The sequence below is a fragment of the Sorex araneus genome, chromosome X (genome assembly GCF_027595985.1).
Source record: "Sorex araneus isolate mSorAra2 chromosome X, mSorAra2.pri, whole genome shotgun sequence".
Taxonomy (NCBI): domain Eukaryota; kingdom Metazoa; phylum Chordata; class Mammalia; order Eulipotyphla; family Soricidae; genus Sorex; species Sorex araneus.
The window spans coordinates 175,117,736-175,136,395 of NC_073313.1; the positions used below are offsets into that span (position 1 = coordinate 175,117,736).

General features: G+C 41.2%; 1 protein-coding gene across 1 annotated transcript in view; it reads left to right on the forward strand.

The window, feature by feature from the left end:
• Window positions 1-18,660, forward strand: part of NCKAP5 (NCK associated protein 5) — a 1,232,229-nt gene that overhangs the window by 1,087,112 nt on the left and 126,457 nt on the right. Inside the window, exons 16-18 of the mRNA XM_055122815.1 lie at window positions 2,546-2,860; window positions 6,541-6,677; window positions 9,053-9,185. Of these exons, the coding sequence (XP_054978790.1) occupies window positions 2,546-2,860; window positions 6,541-6,677; window positions 9,053-9,185 (585 nt within the window). The remainder of the gene's footprint in view (window positions 1-2,545; window positions 2,861-6,540; window positions 6,678-9,052; window positions 9,186-18,660) is intronic.

Consider the following 18,660-nt stretch of genomic DNA (forward strand, 5'->3'; position numbering starts at 1 on the left):
TGCTCTCAAGACTGACTCAATGGCTATTGAGTATATCCCACAACTCAACTTACCTGAACTTGGCAATGGGGGGGGGGAAAGGGAAGTGGGGGGAGAGGTGGGAAGGGGGAGTGGCTCTCAATAAATATAGCTGGATTGTCAAGAGCATTGTCTGTGTAATCAGGCAAGGTTGAATTCAAATCCAGTCTTTTTATTTATAGCACATAGCTAGTCATTGAACTATTTTGAATCATGTTTTCTCATTTGTAAATAGTGATAATAGTTCTTACCTTATGGATTGTGAAAAAGAGAAATGGTATAAAGTAGCTGAACTTCTTAGATGCATCTTTTTGAAAGGTAAAAAAGTATGGCCATGCTAAGTATTGTTTAATTCAGGAGTAGCAGATCTGAAAATGATAGTAGTGGATTACTTTCTGAAGCCTCTGGGAAGTAAGGACTAACAATTTTTTTTCTTGCTGTTACTTCCTGTGAATTTCCTTTATTTTTAATTTTTTTAATTTTATTATTATTTTTTAATTGAATCACCATATGGAAAGTTACAAAGCTTTCAGGCTTAAGTCTCAGTTGCATAATGCTCGAACGCCCATCCCTTCACCAGTGCACATATTCTACCACCAAGAACCACAGTATACCTCCCACCCACCCCACCCACCTCCCCAGCCCTCCACCCCGCCTGTGTAGCTGATAAATTTCATTTTACTTTCTCTTTACTTTATGTTAAAACAAAAAAACTCACTATTATTGTTTGGAGTCCCCCCCCCCAGAGTAGAATCTGCTGGAAAGGAAGCATTTGATAATTTTTTTTCCATTGCTGAGAATGAAGGGATAATCTCCTTCTTGATCCCAAAGCCGAGATCACTTCTGATGAAGAGCCATTTTCTACCATGTGAGACTGAAATAGATCAAACATTCAGAATTCCTCCCTGCACTCCACCCCACCCCCACCCCAAGTACATTGAACTACTGGAGCTGAGACTTGTGTAATTGGATTAAAATTAAGTTCTCTGATTTTGAAGAGCAGGATCTTTCTCTTAAATACTTCCTCATACAAACAGCTGATCAAGCAAAAGGCCATTTGAAGGCAATTTAGTTCCTTTGCTTCAGGAGAGAATGAATTAAAAGATAATGAATAATCTGTAAAGCTGGTTGAGAGTAAAGTTGACTGGAGGATGCCTTGGAATGAATGAGCCTAGGAGTGATTCTGGAAAAGAAAAAAATGTTTCAGGCCAAATCCATCTCATTCAGGTTCTCTTAGTCCATGACCTATCTCTGAGATCCTGTGGCTGTTGAGGGAGCTAAATGGCACCATTGTTGAAAAGGAGTACCTCTATTTTTCTTCTAACTGTTCCTTAAAGACAAACTTCTCTTTGACAAAACCTCCATCTTCCTAGTGCTACAATAATCAAGCACCCAAACCTACTGGAATTTATAAAATCCAGTTTTGCATCTATCCTCAGGTCCTTGTTTTACCTTGATTTAGGAAATTCCCAGGATTCTAATCACTTACATAAGAGAGGTTTTTAAAAAAATTATAAGAGAAAGATGCTTTAACTGTTTACTTCCCAAATATAGTATCTAATGCCTATAGTATATTTTTGTGTCATCATCATTTCATTCATTCCGGTATCTAAGAGTGTACTAGGTGTCTCTAATGAGCAGATCTTGAGAGATTAGGAAGCATGTGCAAAGCATTGTCAAAGAGGACTCTCCAAATATTTGTTCTATAAAGCTCCACCAAAATGTTAAGTATTTACTATTTTGATACAAAGGTTACATTATATTTTACTGTATTCCCCACCATATCTAACAGCAGTAAGTTGTGCCTCTTATCCAATACTAGACTCAAGATATAAATTTTACTAAGGCTGTTTCATTCTAAGATTACCATGTTCACTGGAGACTTATTATGTGACCAACATAATGTGAAATTTTCCTTTGGCTTAGAGAAGCCATGCCAAATGAAATTAACCACACCCAAATGAAGTCTACATGATATATGATTTGAGTCATCTTTGGGGAAGACCCTCAGACTATGTGAATTAGTTGCCCTCAATCAATTTCAGAGGTCAGAGACTTAATTATCAAGTAGATAATTCACACAAAAATGCACAATTACCTTTTTAGGACCTTCATCAATGTGTTGTGCGTGTGGTAGTTACTCATATTATCTCAGTAAATAACCATCACCCAATTGGCTGAAGTCTCAGGATTCCTAATTAAAATAAAGCTTATCAAAAGTAATGTCTGGTCACTAATGTATGATTTTTTCTGTAACTCTAAAGAACTATCCAAGGAATATGTATTTGTGACTCTTGCCACCAGTATTGATTTCATTCCTTATCTCATGTAACATGAATGGAAGGCAATGTTTTCGTGTTCAATTAACAAATCTATTCCATGCCACTCACTGGAAACTTTTTACACTATTAAGTAATATTTCTTCCTTCAAGGCGATCCTTTTCCTCCAGAACAGATATGAATGCCAAAGTAAGCTTTGATCCATTATGTGAGCCATCACTCATTCTCATTCTGTCATTCTGTATAGAGTCAAATTGCCAGATGAGGACATTGGACAGTGGGATTGGAACCTTCCCTCTCCCAGACTCGGGAAATCGATCAACAGGACGGTATATATGTCAGCCAGACTCCCCAGAGGACCCCGAGCCCACCCTGTCTCTCCAGCCAGCCCTGTGTAGAGCTTCTTCCATCAGAGCCCAGACCCTTGAACGAGAAGGGCCTTCCTCTGCAGACAGCCGGGGCTCTGAGGAAAACGTGATTGTTCATTCCACATCCGACCCCATCATGACGACCAGAGTCATACGACCACCTCAAAGTCGCCTCCCCAAACCAACCTCCTCAGGTAAAATGCCTATTATTTTCCTAATTAGATTTTTTCCCATCATCATAATGCACTTGCTGACAAAAATTTAAATCAGGTGGTAAAAAAGGTTTTCAGTAGGAACTAACTATGTCAACACACTGGAAATGTGGATCCTGGAAATCCCTGCATATCTTCAACCAAAATATAAAACACCAGACCATAAATTGTCAGAATTATCTAATCTTTATGTTCTATTAAGGGGAAGAACAAGTCTATATGTATATATGCACACACTTACACATACACAGACAAACAGAGAGACAGAATTTTTTTTAAAGAACTTATAATGTCCCCATAGCGAGGTACAACATTTTCACAAATTTTATTTTATAGAAATATTTTTGATCATTCTATTAGCCATTTAGTAGTAACAAGCAATATAAAATAAACTATTGTGGACCTGCTCTGAGGGTAGGCTCGAGGGATGGTTGAGAAAATATAGTGGGGGAAGGAAGGTGACAGAGGTGTGGGGTTAGTGTTGGAATATTGAGTGCCTGTAGCAAGTCATCAGGAACAACTTTGTAAACCATGTTGTTTAAATAAAGTGGGAACAAAAACATACACAACATACTTTCATTTTAAAACTTAGCTCTGTATGTAATCCAATTTAAGCCCAATTTTTTTGTTTAACCTGTAATCAGGAGCATGTACTTCTAGATATTCCTATCATATTATATACATACATATTTCTAAAATATTTAGTTTTATAATTTATTATACATAAATTATAATACATACATATTTATAAAATCATCGTCATCATCATCATCTCATTGATTGTCGATTTTCTTGAACGATCTAAGTAACATCTCCATTCGTCCTAGCCCTGAGATTTTAGAAGCCTCTCATTGCTCATCCTTCCCAACAGTGCCACATTGAAGGCTCTTTCAGGATCAGGGGAATGAAACCCATCATTGTTACTGGTTTTGGCATATGAATACGCCATGGTGAGCTTGCCAGGCTCTCCCATGTGGGCAGGAAACCCTTGGTAGCTTGCCAGGTTATCTGAGAGGGAGAACTAAGCTATAAGATGTGGCTGTGTGCTTCTGGGAGCTTGGTTTTATCATCTCTGGATATTGGCTGTTGTTGGGATTACACAGTGCCAGGGACAATTTGTGGGTGTGACTGCCTAGCTACTGGAAAATGGGGGATCTAGGTGAAAGAGGCCCAGTCCCAATCCAAGCATGATCTCAGCCCCAAGTCCTGCACACCTGGGTTCCTCTGCTGGTTCCTTCATGCATGAGGCTCATCTGAACATGTGGAGAGGGGCCTTGAGCATGGGTATGGCTGGGTTCCAGAGGTCTTCACCTGCCGGGACTCTGCTCAGGGCAGGGAGGGAAGCTCAACCCACCCTGCTCCAAGGGGCCCCGGTGAAGACAGCCAGGCACAGGGGCAAGAGACTGTGCCATATTTATAAAATATAAAGTATATATTTATAAAATATATATTTTTTGTCGAAGTATAAAGCCTGGAGTCTGCTAGATCAGCAGTAGTGGGTGCATTTACTTCAGTAGAGCATCGTGAACCTTCCAAATGAAAACTCCATTCTTTGTTGCTGTCAGTTGAAACAATTAAAACAAGATTTCATGATCAAAGATAGGACCAGGCTAAGGGTCAAATTTTTTTTCACTGTTCTCTCAAGATTAAAAGTATTTATTTCAGCCCAGGATGACATTAAATAAATTTTAACTTATATGATTTGTGTTACATTTATGAATGCATAAGCCTGTCAAAGAGAACTCTGAAGACTTTCATTTAAACACTTGGTGACTAGCAAGTAAAGATTATATTACGGGCTTCTGAGAAATTAGAAAAGAAGATGTTTCATTAAGCATCTCTGAATAAATGTGATCAGGATATTCCCATGGCTTAGTTCTCCCTTCATATTCACTGACATGAATGTTTCATCACAAACTTCCACACATTCCAAGCCAAGGATACATTTTTAAAGGCTGTAATGCATATTGCTTTATTTTAAATAAATGCATTGTTAATTAATGACACAGCCTCCAGAGATTCAGGAGTGAAATCTTAGTTATAGATTATGTGTTCCATGCCTGAATGGTCACATGTGTGACCTCAATTCAGCAGTGGTTGCTGAGTAGACTACATGATTAAACACTGTCATTATAACAAATTGAATAGAAACCACAAGCCTTGAATTGCCTCATAAGAAGGCGATGGGAAGATTGTTCTGATCTCACTGCTAATATTCACTGCACCAGTTTTCTAAGGTTTGTGTCTTAATTAAATTGTCATGAAGAGTTGTGGAAATGGTATAGGAAGGGAGGTCAATAACCTGCAAGACATTTTGTGTGGCCTGTCTTAAAACTTCTTGTCCACTAAGTTGTTCTGTCACTGTGACCCAGAGAGAGATCCAGTTTTCCAGGGCTTCTCTTTTCTCGCCATTGGATGCTCTCTTTAAAAATTAGGAAATGGATGGCCAGAGCAATAGTACAGCAGGTAGGGCATTTGCCTTGCACTCAGCTGACCCTGGTTTCATCCCGGGAACCCCACATGCTCTCCTAAACACCACCAGGAATTATTCCTGAGCACAGAGCCAGGAGTAAGCCCTGAGCACAGCCAGGTATGGCCCCAAAACAAAACATAACAAACTCTTGGGAAATGGAGGACCAGTTAGGACATAAAGGAAAGTGATTAGATATTTCCCCCCTGCATAAATCTGTCTTTTCCTACATACTTTTCTGGTTAATGTATTCATTTGAGTTCATTTTTCTATTATCCCCATATCCAAAATGGAAATAACTGTACAATTCTCACAGGGCTAATGAAAATGCCATTACTTTGCTTCTGCTCACCAGCAAAATACTGTCAAGAGGCTATCACAGCATGTTCCTTTCATAATCATTGAGGCTGGAGGCTATAACAGTGATCCTGTTTCTGGAGTGAGGAAGGAATACATTCTGCAAGTTAGTCTACTATTATGGATAATGCTGGAGCTTCCTTTGATCGTCCCTGCTAATATTACAGTTTGCTACTCAAAGTGTGATCCATGAGCCAGTATGTCCACACCATCAGGGAACCTGTTAGAAATGCAGGTTCACTTGGTCAGATCTTACTGACCAGAATCTACACTGAAACAAAAGCCCAGATGATACTTGAAAAGTACAGTCCTGCAAAAGAGGCTTCCTGAGGACATCATCTCTCCAAAGTATATTATTACCAAGTATTCGAGGGAAATAAAGTTTCCCTGCCTAAGCATGTTTGGCAAAGGCTGCAACTCCAAATCCTCTCTTTGGAAATTATGTCAGTTCCCATTAGCAACTCAGATCTCTGAGAATTCTCCAAGAAAGGACTTGTTTGTTGTTGAATGAATGGCTTTATTTGGGGAGTAATCAGTATTTCCCAAATGGCTTGCCCACTACAACACTAGCATAAAGGGTGTGTCTATATTTGTGGCAAAGAGGCCCAAGGTCAATTTGCCTTTGAGGCTTCAAAATGGCTATCCTGGATATACATGCATACTAAGAGTGAGCACAATTTTATAGGGAATGGAGTGATGAAAAATGCATCTTTCATCATATTTGAGCCTTTTTTCTTATTTTAGAATATTTCCCAACTTCCCTCCCTAATCATATTTTTAAAAGAAAAGAATAAAAAAAAGCTGTTTGTGATTTCTCATATATCTCCTCATTTAGGAAAAGTGGCATCCCAAAAGCAGCCAGAAGCAGAGCCCAGGCCTCATGCCTGCTCTTCATTTGAATATGCTGAAAATGCCATGGCCAGTGAGCCTCTTCCAGAGAGGGGAGGTGACGACAGGGCTGCAGAGACCCAGGTAAGAGGTCGGCCAATAGGAGGGGGCTCATGACTGTGGAAAGTGACCTCAGACACCTTTGAGATAGACTTCATCTTAAATCAAATTTGTTGAGGGATAAGTGGATTAAAAATCATGCCCCAGACTTTTTTCCTTCTGAATTATTAAATAACACCAGGAGTTCAGACCATTTGTGCACCCAGACTCTTGGTATATGGATGTTGCACTCTGGCTAGATGTGGAACAGACATGTACTTTCCCCAAACAATAGGAACACTATTTAGAGTGATGGAATACTTTTTCATGATCTCATCAGTTATATTGACCTATACCTTGCTTCCTATGAGACAGGTAAAGCAGGTATAATTAGGCTCATTTTAGGGTAGAACAAATTGAAACCCTGAGTGTCCCAGTGATACACCAGAATCTAGAGATCTGCATTTCCTCAGCCGCTCTCATTTTGCTTTAGCTTGGTCACCCTTCCTGCTGAGATGGCTTGTTGGCCTCCTGGTATAGAAATGTATCTGGGAATAGCCTTAAGGTTTTATCTAATAGCTCATGCCCTCACCCATTGGTTTCTTGGACCATATTCAACCTGCTCCCATTTTAGAACTTGTGTTGAGGCTAGAATTCCTTGGAGTTTGATGATACTCAACACTGAGAAAGTCAGAGGAAGGATTTGCATCTATTTTACCAGAGCTTCCAGCCTTTTCCTTAAAATTTGCTGCTCTTCCTTGGCTCTAAATATGACATAAGAAACCCCTACAGATATTTCTTCTAGAATTTAAACCTAGCTGTGAAAAGGAGATACGCATATTAGTTGTAATCCCCCCCCCCACACACACACCCCTGCCCAGCCCATTTGGTTAAATGTTCTTTCAGCTTTGATCGCACTGGAACCTTAAACCAGAAGGGTCTCTGGCCCCATGGTCTCAGTTTACATCAGAGAACAACTTCACAGAGATTCTGAACCATGTTTGAGGTCCAGTGAAAGGTCACTAGGAAGTTGAACCTGGGACAGCCATCTAATATCAAAGCCCCTCACTCAGCATGGTTTCCTGAACAAGTGGGCACAAAAGGAAACTGGTGTTTTCTATCATGTCTTATTTTAAATATAAAAATATTAGGAATCCTTTAAGAAGGGGTTCCCAACATTGACTAGTGTCAGAATCACCTGGAGGACCACACCCAACTGTGTCCATCTCCCATGGCTGACCAATGTCTGATTTGGTATACACGGGATGAGCTTTATATTTCTAATACTCAGCATAGTACCCAGATTCCATAGTGTTTGTAAATGGAGGGATTAAAAAAATGCTCTCATCATATCTAATTACTTGGCTTCTGCTAAGACTCTAGACATGTGAGTATCCTGGAAGCATACGGGCCAATATGCCATCCTCCATAAAAATGATTGATAGATTACCGGAACCTCTATATAGAGCTTGTTATAAACTGTATGGACATAGCATTCGTCCTTATATCTGCTGAATGTATGGATCAGTGAGTAAGTGAAGGAATAGGGAAGTGAGTAATTTATAGAGCTTATACCTGCAGCCAAGGGAGCTTACATCCTAAAACCTACATTTTCTAATAGCCAAATGACATCCTAACTAAAAAACTTCTCAAGATCCATTGCATACATATGTACCTGGACTACCTAGGTGGGTATAGCATGACTCTAGCAGGTAAGCCTGCAAAATTACAGATAGCCCCAGATACCTTTGAGGATACACACAAGTATAGTCGTGATCCAGTATTCTGCTTATACAAGCAGAAGCAAACCTGTTCATACTGAATCAACTTCCCAGAAATTCCTGAACACCACATATTCACCACTCCAGCAGCATCTGTGAGGGCCAGGCTCTCTGTGAAGTGAGCAAACGTGGAGTCTGGGTCTCCTCATGCATTCACTACCAAGTAGATCTGAGGATAGAATATGATTGGCAGTTGCCAACTTTCTTAAAAACTTCTGTTTTGGGGGGATTTTAAGAACATTATAAATTAAGCAAACATGCATTCTTGTGTTCCCAAGGTTGATCTTTTTCATTCCCTTTGATACTTGAAAGCCAATAAGGAAATCCATTCAATAAATAAGCCACTCAGTTTGTAACAGCCAGCTCAAAATAGACTCAAGAAAAACAAGACCCCCATAAGAATATGAACAAAATGAAGACAGATAAATGGGACTTTCCTGTGCCTGAGACACTGGCAGAGTGTGATCAATGGATTTATTACCGGCCCCATTTCTACATCAGTCACATGTGAGGCATTTCCACAGGGATAGTGGTTCTCAAACTGAGACTGTGAGAGTGGGATTCTGCTTCGCATCCCCAGGGGATGCTCTCCCTTTTCATAGGGGGACTAATCTTATTGGTGTCATATTACTCATTTAGAACAAGGTACCCCGGATGTGTGCATATTCTGCCAGTGGTGGCAGTGAGAGTGAGAGTGACCCAGACTTTGGAAATAATGGTTTTGGAGCTGGAAGGGGAAAATTAGTGAAAGCAATGAAGAGCACCATCCCAGGTAATGCTTGCATGCGGGATTATGCTAGACACATGGGGCTGCTCTTTCTCTGAGTCATTGATTATGCCTTTCACTGTGCGCTGCCTCCCCTGTCCTCCTCCCTCAATTCTGCATCTTCGTTTCACATCTCTCCTGAGATCTAATTTTCGGGTACGTACAGAGATTATCTATGTGCATCAATTTGTTTTCTGGTATAATCTCCATTACATCGCATTGTAGTGTGTAAGGATTTTATTTTTAGTTCAAGCATTTCACCAAAAGTCTCCAATAGAATTATCTCAGTAATGAAGGAATGGCTATAATGATAACTTTGTTCATAATTACTTACTTTGGCAAATTTAAATCATCTAGTGAACCATGGATGGAGTTTCACAGGCTAACAATATGCTATACTATGCAACTCAGGACCTGTTAGCTATACCATAATGACAGGTTTGCTTATGAGATTGAAATGCCCTCACTTTATGTATATTTTGGAATAAGAATTGGCAGTTAAAAAACCATCAGCCCAAGGCATTACAAATTGTATATTCAGTTGACATATTCTTATAGATACAAGAGTATACAAATGTAATCTGGGATCTTCTTTATTTCTGATTCATTCTGAATGTCATAAATATTTTAGTGATGTAATAGACGATCATTTTATTCCCTTGCTAATCAATGTTTTCCTCAAATAGTAATTTACGAGTTGAATGATGAAACCATGACTTTTTCAAAAATAACTGATAATATGCTTTAGAGGGGAAAAGGCAAGCTATCAACCATGTATGTTTTCAATTTTCTAAGAGTCTTAGTGTTTGAGATACAGGGGATCTTAAGATCAGCATGTAAGAATACCGGTCCGGGCCAGAGATGTGACTCAAGTCATATGCTTGGTATGTGAGGTTCTGGCTTTAATCCCAGACAGCCTGGAGCCCTGGAGCTCTGATGGGTTAAGTCCTAGCCCCAAGCAAACAACAAAACAAAAAATAGCCATTAACCTGAGCCTGCACTTTGTCCCTGGCTTTCTACTATTCATCAGAGAAGCAAGAGAGAAGCTTGAATCATGAAAAGGCTTACTAAAAACAAAGCAGAAAATACCCCTGGCATTTGAGATAGATGATTGACCCTATTTGTTCTCTGTGATTTGTCAGTGTCTCTCTGACTGTAACAAAGAAGGGATAAATAGTCCCCTTCATCATCATGGGCTTGTCTTGTGAAGACACTTTGGACTAGGACAGTCTACTCCAGGTTCTTCCCTCAAGTTTATTGTGGGTCCACTTTGAGTTATCTCATCTGCTTGACCTACTCTTGGATGGCTGCTCATCCAAGAATGATGTCCAGTATCCTCCCAGCTCTAAAATTTCACCCATTTATTTGAAAGTATCTTTGGTGTCATTTTTCTAGCTGTAAGTAAATGAACCAATATCCCTGTTAGACTGTAAACATATAATAAGCAAATACTGTTAAACTACAGTTCAGAGGGTCAGATGCCAGCCCTTTCCATGGTCATAAATCCATGTTCAACCTTTGACTCTCCCAAAGCCTTATAAATAGCCTGATGTTGATCAGAAGTCTTACTCGTAGCACAGAGAGTAGCTTAGCATATATTTTATATGCTGTATGTATTATATATGGTAACAAGCTTAAGAAAAGAGAATGTTATTAAGAAAATCTAAAGGAAGAGAAAATACATTCACAGTGCTACACTGTATTGAGATAAATTCACATTTAAGGAGACCTGCATCATTCAAAGCTATATTGTTCATGAATAAACACTTAAGGTAAACAGTTTTTTGAAAGGAGATAACTGTATTGGAAAAAGACAAAGTAAAAGCAGGTTGGAATAGAGAGAACAGGGCTTCTGTGATTGAGAGGGAGATATTAAAATTTAAACAGTTCAAAGCAATATGATGTTGGAATATACTTGAAGGAGGAAGAGAACTGAGGCAGAAAGGCATCTAGGGGAAAAGCATTCTCCTCTGGGAAGAGGCTGAAAGGAAAGAGGCTGTGAACACAGGCAACCAGGTGGCTCAGGCCAAGCAGACAGTTAGAATTTTGCAGATTGGGGCCCCATCAGCCAACAGGGCCAGAACTCAGAAAGTCTTGCTCACCGTTCCAAGGACCATGCTTACCTTTAAGGGACATTCCTGTGGAGGTATGAAAGAGAGTGTGATTCAAGATGTTTCAGAGGGATTTCTCTGGCTGTTGTGGTGTGGGGACAGAATCAAAAGCAAAATGAAGAGCCAGTGACAGCCACTAAGTTTAGATGTTAGTGCCTGGAACCTGGCAGCCTTGCAGGCAGCAGTGAGCCGCACTGGCTTCCAGAACTGGTGATGACATGCTGAGTATCTGCACTGCCCTGTACCATAGCCACTTGCCCCAGAAGGAGTTGAACCTTGACATTCAGTTTTCACAGTTTTCCTTTCCTAAGCATTCTCTCTTGGGGTTATTCCTTTATTCTTTTAATTTTTCTTAATTTTTTTTTTTTTGCTTTTTTGGGTCACACCCGGTGATGCACAGGGGTTACTCCTGGCTCTGCACTCAGGAATTACCTCTGGCAGTGCTCAGGGGACCATATGGGATGCTGGGAATCGAACCTGGGTTGGCCGCATGCAAGGCAAACGCCCTACCCACTATGCTATCACTCCAGCCCCTAATTTTTCTTAATTTTAATAAACTATACAGTAGTTTTCCAAAGCATCCTCTCTTGTACCATACTTTTATTTCTCTAATTTTTCTTAATTTTAATTAACTACAATGTAATTATTGACAGCTGCCTATGCTCACTGCACATTCAGGGAATGAAAATGATCTGCTACTAGTTCTAATTAATATGACCTGATTCACTGATTGTTGGTTGAGGTGGGGGGGTGAAAGACAAAGCAGAGTCAAAGAAGACTCCAGACTTTGGCTCTTAGAAAGGATCAAGTTCTACCCAATGAAATCAGAAAGACTGAGGTGTGGGCATAGGATGACACATCTGGGTCTCTGACTGTACATACTAAGTCTGAAGCTTTTGTTAAACTAGTGGAAGTGTTTGTTATGTGGGTCTTGGTTTGGGCTTGAGATGTTTGGAGATGCCAGTGTGAGTTCCAAAAGTGGGAGCATCGAAAATCCTAGGTTCCAAGGATAAGAGGAGAGGAAGGGGAGTTTTAATAGATAGACCCATGTGCTCCCCTAGAGAGGGAGGGAGGAAAAATCCATGAAGGACAGTGAGCTGGAGCTACCAGGAGGAGCAGGAAGAGAGCCAGTGAGTGGGGGTCTTGAAGTGACAGGGAGGAACTCTGTGGTTCTGTTTGTAGTTTGTTATTAAGAAGGGGGATAGGTCTCCAAAATAGATTATGTCCTTTCCTGTGGTGGGGTTCCAGTGGGGAATGGAGAGAGTGAAATGGGCATGGGGGAGAGGTTTGGCCTAGAGGCAATGTGAGCATCTTTTTTTAAAAAAAAATCAAGATTTAGACAACTTGTTTGCTCCCATTGAAGAAGCATTGGAGTATGAGAAAGCTTTGTCAACTTTAATAAGGTAATATTTTAACATTGTGTTATTTAAACAAGTTGTGCAAATCATTAGGAGAATCCAGAGAGCTGGCAAGGGAGGTAAGACATTGAGTTGCATACAGCTGATCCCGGTTCAATTCCCAGGACCACATGGGTCACTGTCAGTGAGTGGTCACTCCTGTGCCCAGAGCCAGGAGTAGCCTTTGAGCACTGCGAGGTGTGGCCCAACCCTGAGAAATTAGGTGATGAAAATTTAGGTGATGCCACATTTTCATGAAGAGTGATATTGTTCTCACTTTTTTTTTTATTCCTCTGCAAAATGTAGTGAATCTCACCCAGAAGTTTGTTCTCCCTAAATGCTTTGAGGACAGTGGACAGTGAGAGGCAAATCCTCCCCTTTTCTTCACTTTCATTGTAGGTCCCTGTGAACATGAGCTTGAAACACACACACACACAAAGACACACAGAGACACACACACACACACACACCTCCCCTCAGACTCTTTCTAAGGAACAAGGTTTTGTATTGGGGCTGCCAGTGTGTAGACTAGAATTTGCTAATAGATCTTGAAGCCTGCCTGCATGTTCTCCAAGAGAGCTGCCCTTTCTGAATCCCACCTTCTTTTCCTGACATTGTCTGCAGGTGAGGGAGAAGCATTTGACAGAAACATTCTCTTCACCAGGGCTTCAAAAAAATACACTCTCCAGACCCTCCCGTCACCCCATCCATAGGCACTCAGGCACTATGAGCTTGCCCTGCCCCTCACTGCATGTTGGGGTGGGGGTCTGTTTCCCTTTCAGAGCTCCCTGAGCCCCCTCATGCCCTGGTTTCTCAGGGACTTGCTTCTTTGAATCACAATGAAAGTGGCGAAAGAAACCTGCTTTCCCAAGCCCTGCCTACAGGCCCATGAAATACTAAAGTAAATACACGTCTTTTCTCTCAAGGTTGGTTTCTCTAGCTTGACTTTAAAAAATGTTTTAAGAGTCCGAGTTGTTAGTGTAGCAGAGTCAGCGCCTGGAGCAGGATATAGGAGTGCAGTGGGGGAGGGATCAGGCAGTGGGAATTGTGTAGGGTTGTTTCCACAGAGCCCCCCTCCCCTCGTTTACCAAGCAGGGCATTTTTTGTTTATTGACTCACCATGAGATTCAGTTATAATGTTTGAGGTTGAGTTTCAGTCATACAATGGTCGAACACCCATCCCTCCACCAGTGCACATTTTCCACCAGTGTCCCATATCCACCCTCCCCCATTCCATCCCTCCCCTGCCTTTGTGGCAGACAATTTCCCCCATACTCTCTATTTTGGGGCATTATGGTCTGCAATATAGATACTGAGAGGCTATCATGTTTGGTCTTTTATCTACTTTCTAAGCTGGGCATTATGCAGGCTTGAGCAAAGGACAGAGGTGGGAAGGTTAAGGAGAGAATGAGAGCGAGCCAGGTGCAAGATGTAGGAGAAGTCACGGTAGAATTTTTGTGGCAATGGAGTCCCAAGCTCTAGGTGAATGCAAAGAGGGCAAGTCTGCCCTTGGCTAAGCTCATCAGACCTGAGTGGTAAAAAGTAAGAGAACATAAAGTCTTTGGTGTGGCTGACTTGGATCTCCTGCACTGCCCTGCCTTGACCTGATGGCTCCCCAGCACCTAGTCCAAAAGGCATTGCATCCAGGTCTGAGCAGATAAGGCTGGCCCACCTCAATGGCCAAACATTGTCACTGGAGTGGCCTCCAGGATCCCCTCTAAAACAAGTCAAATCAGCGATGTCTCATCACTGGAGCTATTCCCCCAGACTCTTGATTCTTCTCTTCAGCTACCAACTATCATCGCCAATGCTGCCAGCTCCCTCAAGGCTCAAAGTTCAAAAGAAAATATCTTTTTTTCTCTCAATAAAGCTCTGCCTCTGGACTCTGTTTTAACTGATCTTGCCAGCATTTTAGCAACACCAACAATGACATCAGGAGTTTCCCTTGCCTCTTGCTTCTCTCACCCTCCACCATCTGGCACTACAAAGGCTCTGCTGGCTTCCCTCCATATTCTCCCATCAGCCCCCCACTCTGGCTCTTCCAAACTACAACACCTCCTCAGATCAGCACTACCTCTGGCTTTTCTGTGTCCCTTGCCCTGGTCACCTACTGCCAGTTTCATGCCCCTCTGAGGCATCTACCCACTGCTATCCAAGTGAAAAATTTGATCATGTTCTTCTGCCAAACATTCTTCCAGAATTCTCCATTAGCCACTGACAATCGAATCTTCTCTTGCAAGGTACACAACGTCCCTTGGCCTTGCCCCCTAACTTTATCTGTCGTGAAAACGATGTGTGCTCATGACAATGCTGGCCCTGTCCTAATTCTTAATGACATTAGCAGCTTCTACATCATTTTGTTTGTTGGTGTGAAGATGTTTTTGGTTTTGTTTTTTTTTTGGTAAGGGGTCTCCCAAGTGGTGTTCAGAAAGCCCAGAGCTCTGTCAGCAATTCTCCGCTGGGCTGGTGGAAGTTCAGTGAAAGGGTCAGAGGATGAGATGCTGCTTGGGTCTGGGTAGCTGGATTGCCATGTTACCCACAATGGTGCTCAGGGAACCATGTGGTGCCAGGAAACGAACATGGATCAGGCAAATGATAGATATGTGCCCTAACTGCTGTACTAGCTTGTGGCCCCAGGGACTTCTGTGTCTTTGTTCTTGTAGCCTTGCTCCTGGAATGGGTTTATATCTATATCTTATTTTCTCACCCTTACGGAACTCCTACCTAGACTTAAGGACTTAATTCAGTCTGGATCTCCTCCAGGGAGTCTTCCCTATGTCTCTTCATCTATTCGCTTCTTCCTTGTATGTTCTCCTGTAATACTCTACTTTTAGTTCTGCTACTTACAGCTTGAGATTATGTATTCCTTTGAAGATGAGCAGACTCATTTGTGTTAAGATTTCATCTCATTCATCCACTGCACTTAGCATAGGATCTGGCACATCACAGATACTCTATGTGTGTTGAATAAAATATGCAGCTAACTCACAGAACTGGTTAGAGCCCTGGGTGTCTTCTCATGAACACAGCTGCCATCTGTCTAGACCTTTCTTTTTCCAGATAAAGACCCAGGACATTCACCTACAGAAATAAGCTGACTAGGATATTTCTCCTCTGAGAACCATACTGGAGAAAGTAGTGCATTCTTTTTTCCCCCGGTTTTCCTCAACAATGTAGCATTTTAGTTTATTTTTCAATGATGAATTTTCATGGGGGCTATTAAAATCATTTCAGGAACCTCCATTTTTTGGTTCTTTCATTTTTCCCCAGTAGACACTCCTTTTATTTCTTAATGTTTTTGAATATAGTGGAACCCAGGGGTTCTATCTTTCTACCTGGCTCAGTGCCCAGGGGTTATTTCTGGCAGTACTCAGGGGACCTGTGGTACTGTTCAAACCTAAACCCTCCTACATGAAAAGCATGAACTCAGCTTTCTGAGCTCTCCAGCCCTGTTTTTGTTTTGTTTTATAGCCCAGCACACTTCTGCTATGCAACTCTGCTATCTTGCTTGTTTTATCTTCTAAATGGTCCCTAGTCCCTTTGATTTTCATCATTGCTGTCCTAATTGGGAGTTGTTTGAAGAGAATCACTTTTAATGGGGAAACTATAGATTAAGCCCTTGAAATCTGACAGAGAAGTAAAGATATTTTTTCTTTAAAAGTGCCCAGATTGACCTGGTTAATAAATAATACTGCCAATGAGTATAAAGAAAGGAGTTAGTCCCTATGTTTTGCTTTCTTCTGCTCTAAACTGTCTGTGACCAGGTCAGTGACAGGTACAGTGGCAGTTAGTGACATCACCGTGTTCCCAACTGAATCTCATCAGACACAGAGGATCGAAACATCACTGGAGGGAGGGTCACCCTAATACCCTAAACTCAGCAGCCTGGAGACTCACTGTGAATTCCTCAGAGCACTGAACCAGGTTCCTCTTTCTTTGGGGTTTTTACTTCTCCCAAAAAAAAGATCCACAGATGCCCTCACGATTGAGGTCATTTTCAAGAGCATCAACTACCTGCTTGAGCACTCTACCTTCCAGATACATAGAGATCAGAAACAGGGGCCATAAGTTATTCGAAGATGCTCATCTCATCAAGCTCCAATTTCCTGAACAAGGACTACATTTCTTCAGTGATTACATTCAACAAATTACAAAGAGCCAAGACAGTTGAGTTAAAAACAATTGGTTTTGCAGTAATTATGAAAACACAGGGAAATGATGACTGTGGAACAATATCAAAAGGGACACTGAAGGATGACAGTTCCAGTTCCTGGTTAATTCCTCAGCCTGAATATTTGGAAATTTACAACTAATTATGCAGAGATGATGAATCTTTAAAAATGCTGCCACCCTGCCTCCCCAAGGCCAAGGACTTTTGGCTATTAATAGAGCAATCAAATTTTACCATATTTTAGAGAATTCACATAAAGTTGCATCTATTTTAAAGTATTCATCTGGCATGTTACTTAAAGATGACAAATCTCTGTAATGTGCAAAATCAGCATTGGGTTAAATGAAATTCAAGCTCATTAAAATCACTCCAATTTCCCCCAGAGAAATCAATTGTTTAAAACAGACACACTACAGGTGAAGTTATCTTTAGTTCTTCCTGGAACTTCTCTCTTATTAGGTCATCTTAAAGATTTGTTTTATTTCTGACAAACTCATCGCAACCAGAGGTGAATGGCCATGAGCATTAAAATACAGAAACTCATCCCGTGTGGGAAGGGAGATGCATGCTGAAAGTAGACTAGAGACTGAACATGATGGCCACTCAATACCCCTATTGCGAATCACAACACCCAAAAGGAGAGAGAGAACAAAGTGGAATACCCTGCCACAGAGGCTGGGTGGGAGGGATGGGATTGGGGGTGGGAGGGATGCTGGGTTCATTGGTAGTAGAGAATGGACACTGGTGGAGGGATAGGCTCTTGAACATTGTATGAGGGAAACAAGCATGAAAATGTGTAAATCTATAACTGTACCCTCACCGTGAGTCACTAATTAAAAAATAAAATTTAAAAAATAAATAAATAAAACACAGGGACTCGTTTCCCAGTGTGAAGCCTTCCCAGATAACAATTGGACCATACTGACCATGACACGCAAACTGCTCAGAAGCAGAATCTCAAATTTTATTCTATTGCCATTTATCCATATTGGAAAAACCCCAGTCTTTCCAACTGTCCAGATCGATACTTGGCTGAGTTTTAGAGTTTATTCCTATGTCATGTTGTACACAACAATCAAACCAAAGTCTCAATACAAGTAGCTTCTAAGAACCTGTGCTCCAAGTTAACTATGAAAAAGAACCCACCGTATCCTCAGACAAGCTTGAACAGGGAGGCTGTGAGGTGACCTGCATTTAATTATTGAAGCTACTGTAGTGTGAGGCCCTTAAGAAAGCAAATGTCATGATGGACAGAATGAGTTTACCCTCCTATCAGAAGAGCACTGTGCCGTGGCAAAGCCGTCGCTCAATTAAATTGAACCGTAGGAGGCAGGGAATTGGAAGGCCAAGTCTTGGGACCCTAATGAGACATTTTGGAAGAGAGAAATGCCCCCTGGAGTTTGTCACTCTGATGGACATTCTCCTCTTCCCTCCACCAGTCCTTACCATCCCAAATTCAAATCTGCTATTGCTAGAAACTTTTCAATGTGAACCAAAATAGTTACTAGTTAAAATAAAAGGTAAAAAATAATAATTTTTAACTGAAGAGGAATTAGGTGGGAGGAGCAAATGATGCTTGACCCTATGCGTTTTAGCAATCTTTGACAGCCAGGAATGAAAGTAAGGCAATGAATCTAGAGCTAAATAAGCAGTAAACCAAATGTCTTGTGTGTGTGTGTGTGTGTGTGTGTGTGCAAATATGCATGTTCCCTTAGTAAATGAGCATAGGACTGAAAGAAAGGTACTTCCCTGGCCTTGTCACACTAAAGTCCCATGAGTTTGTCAAGGACATTTGCAAGGGT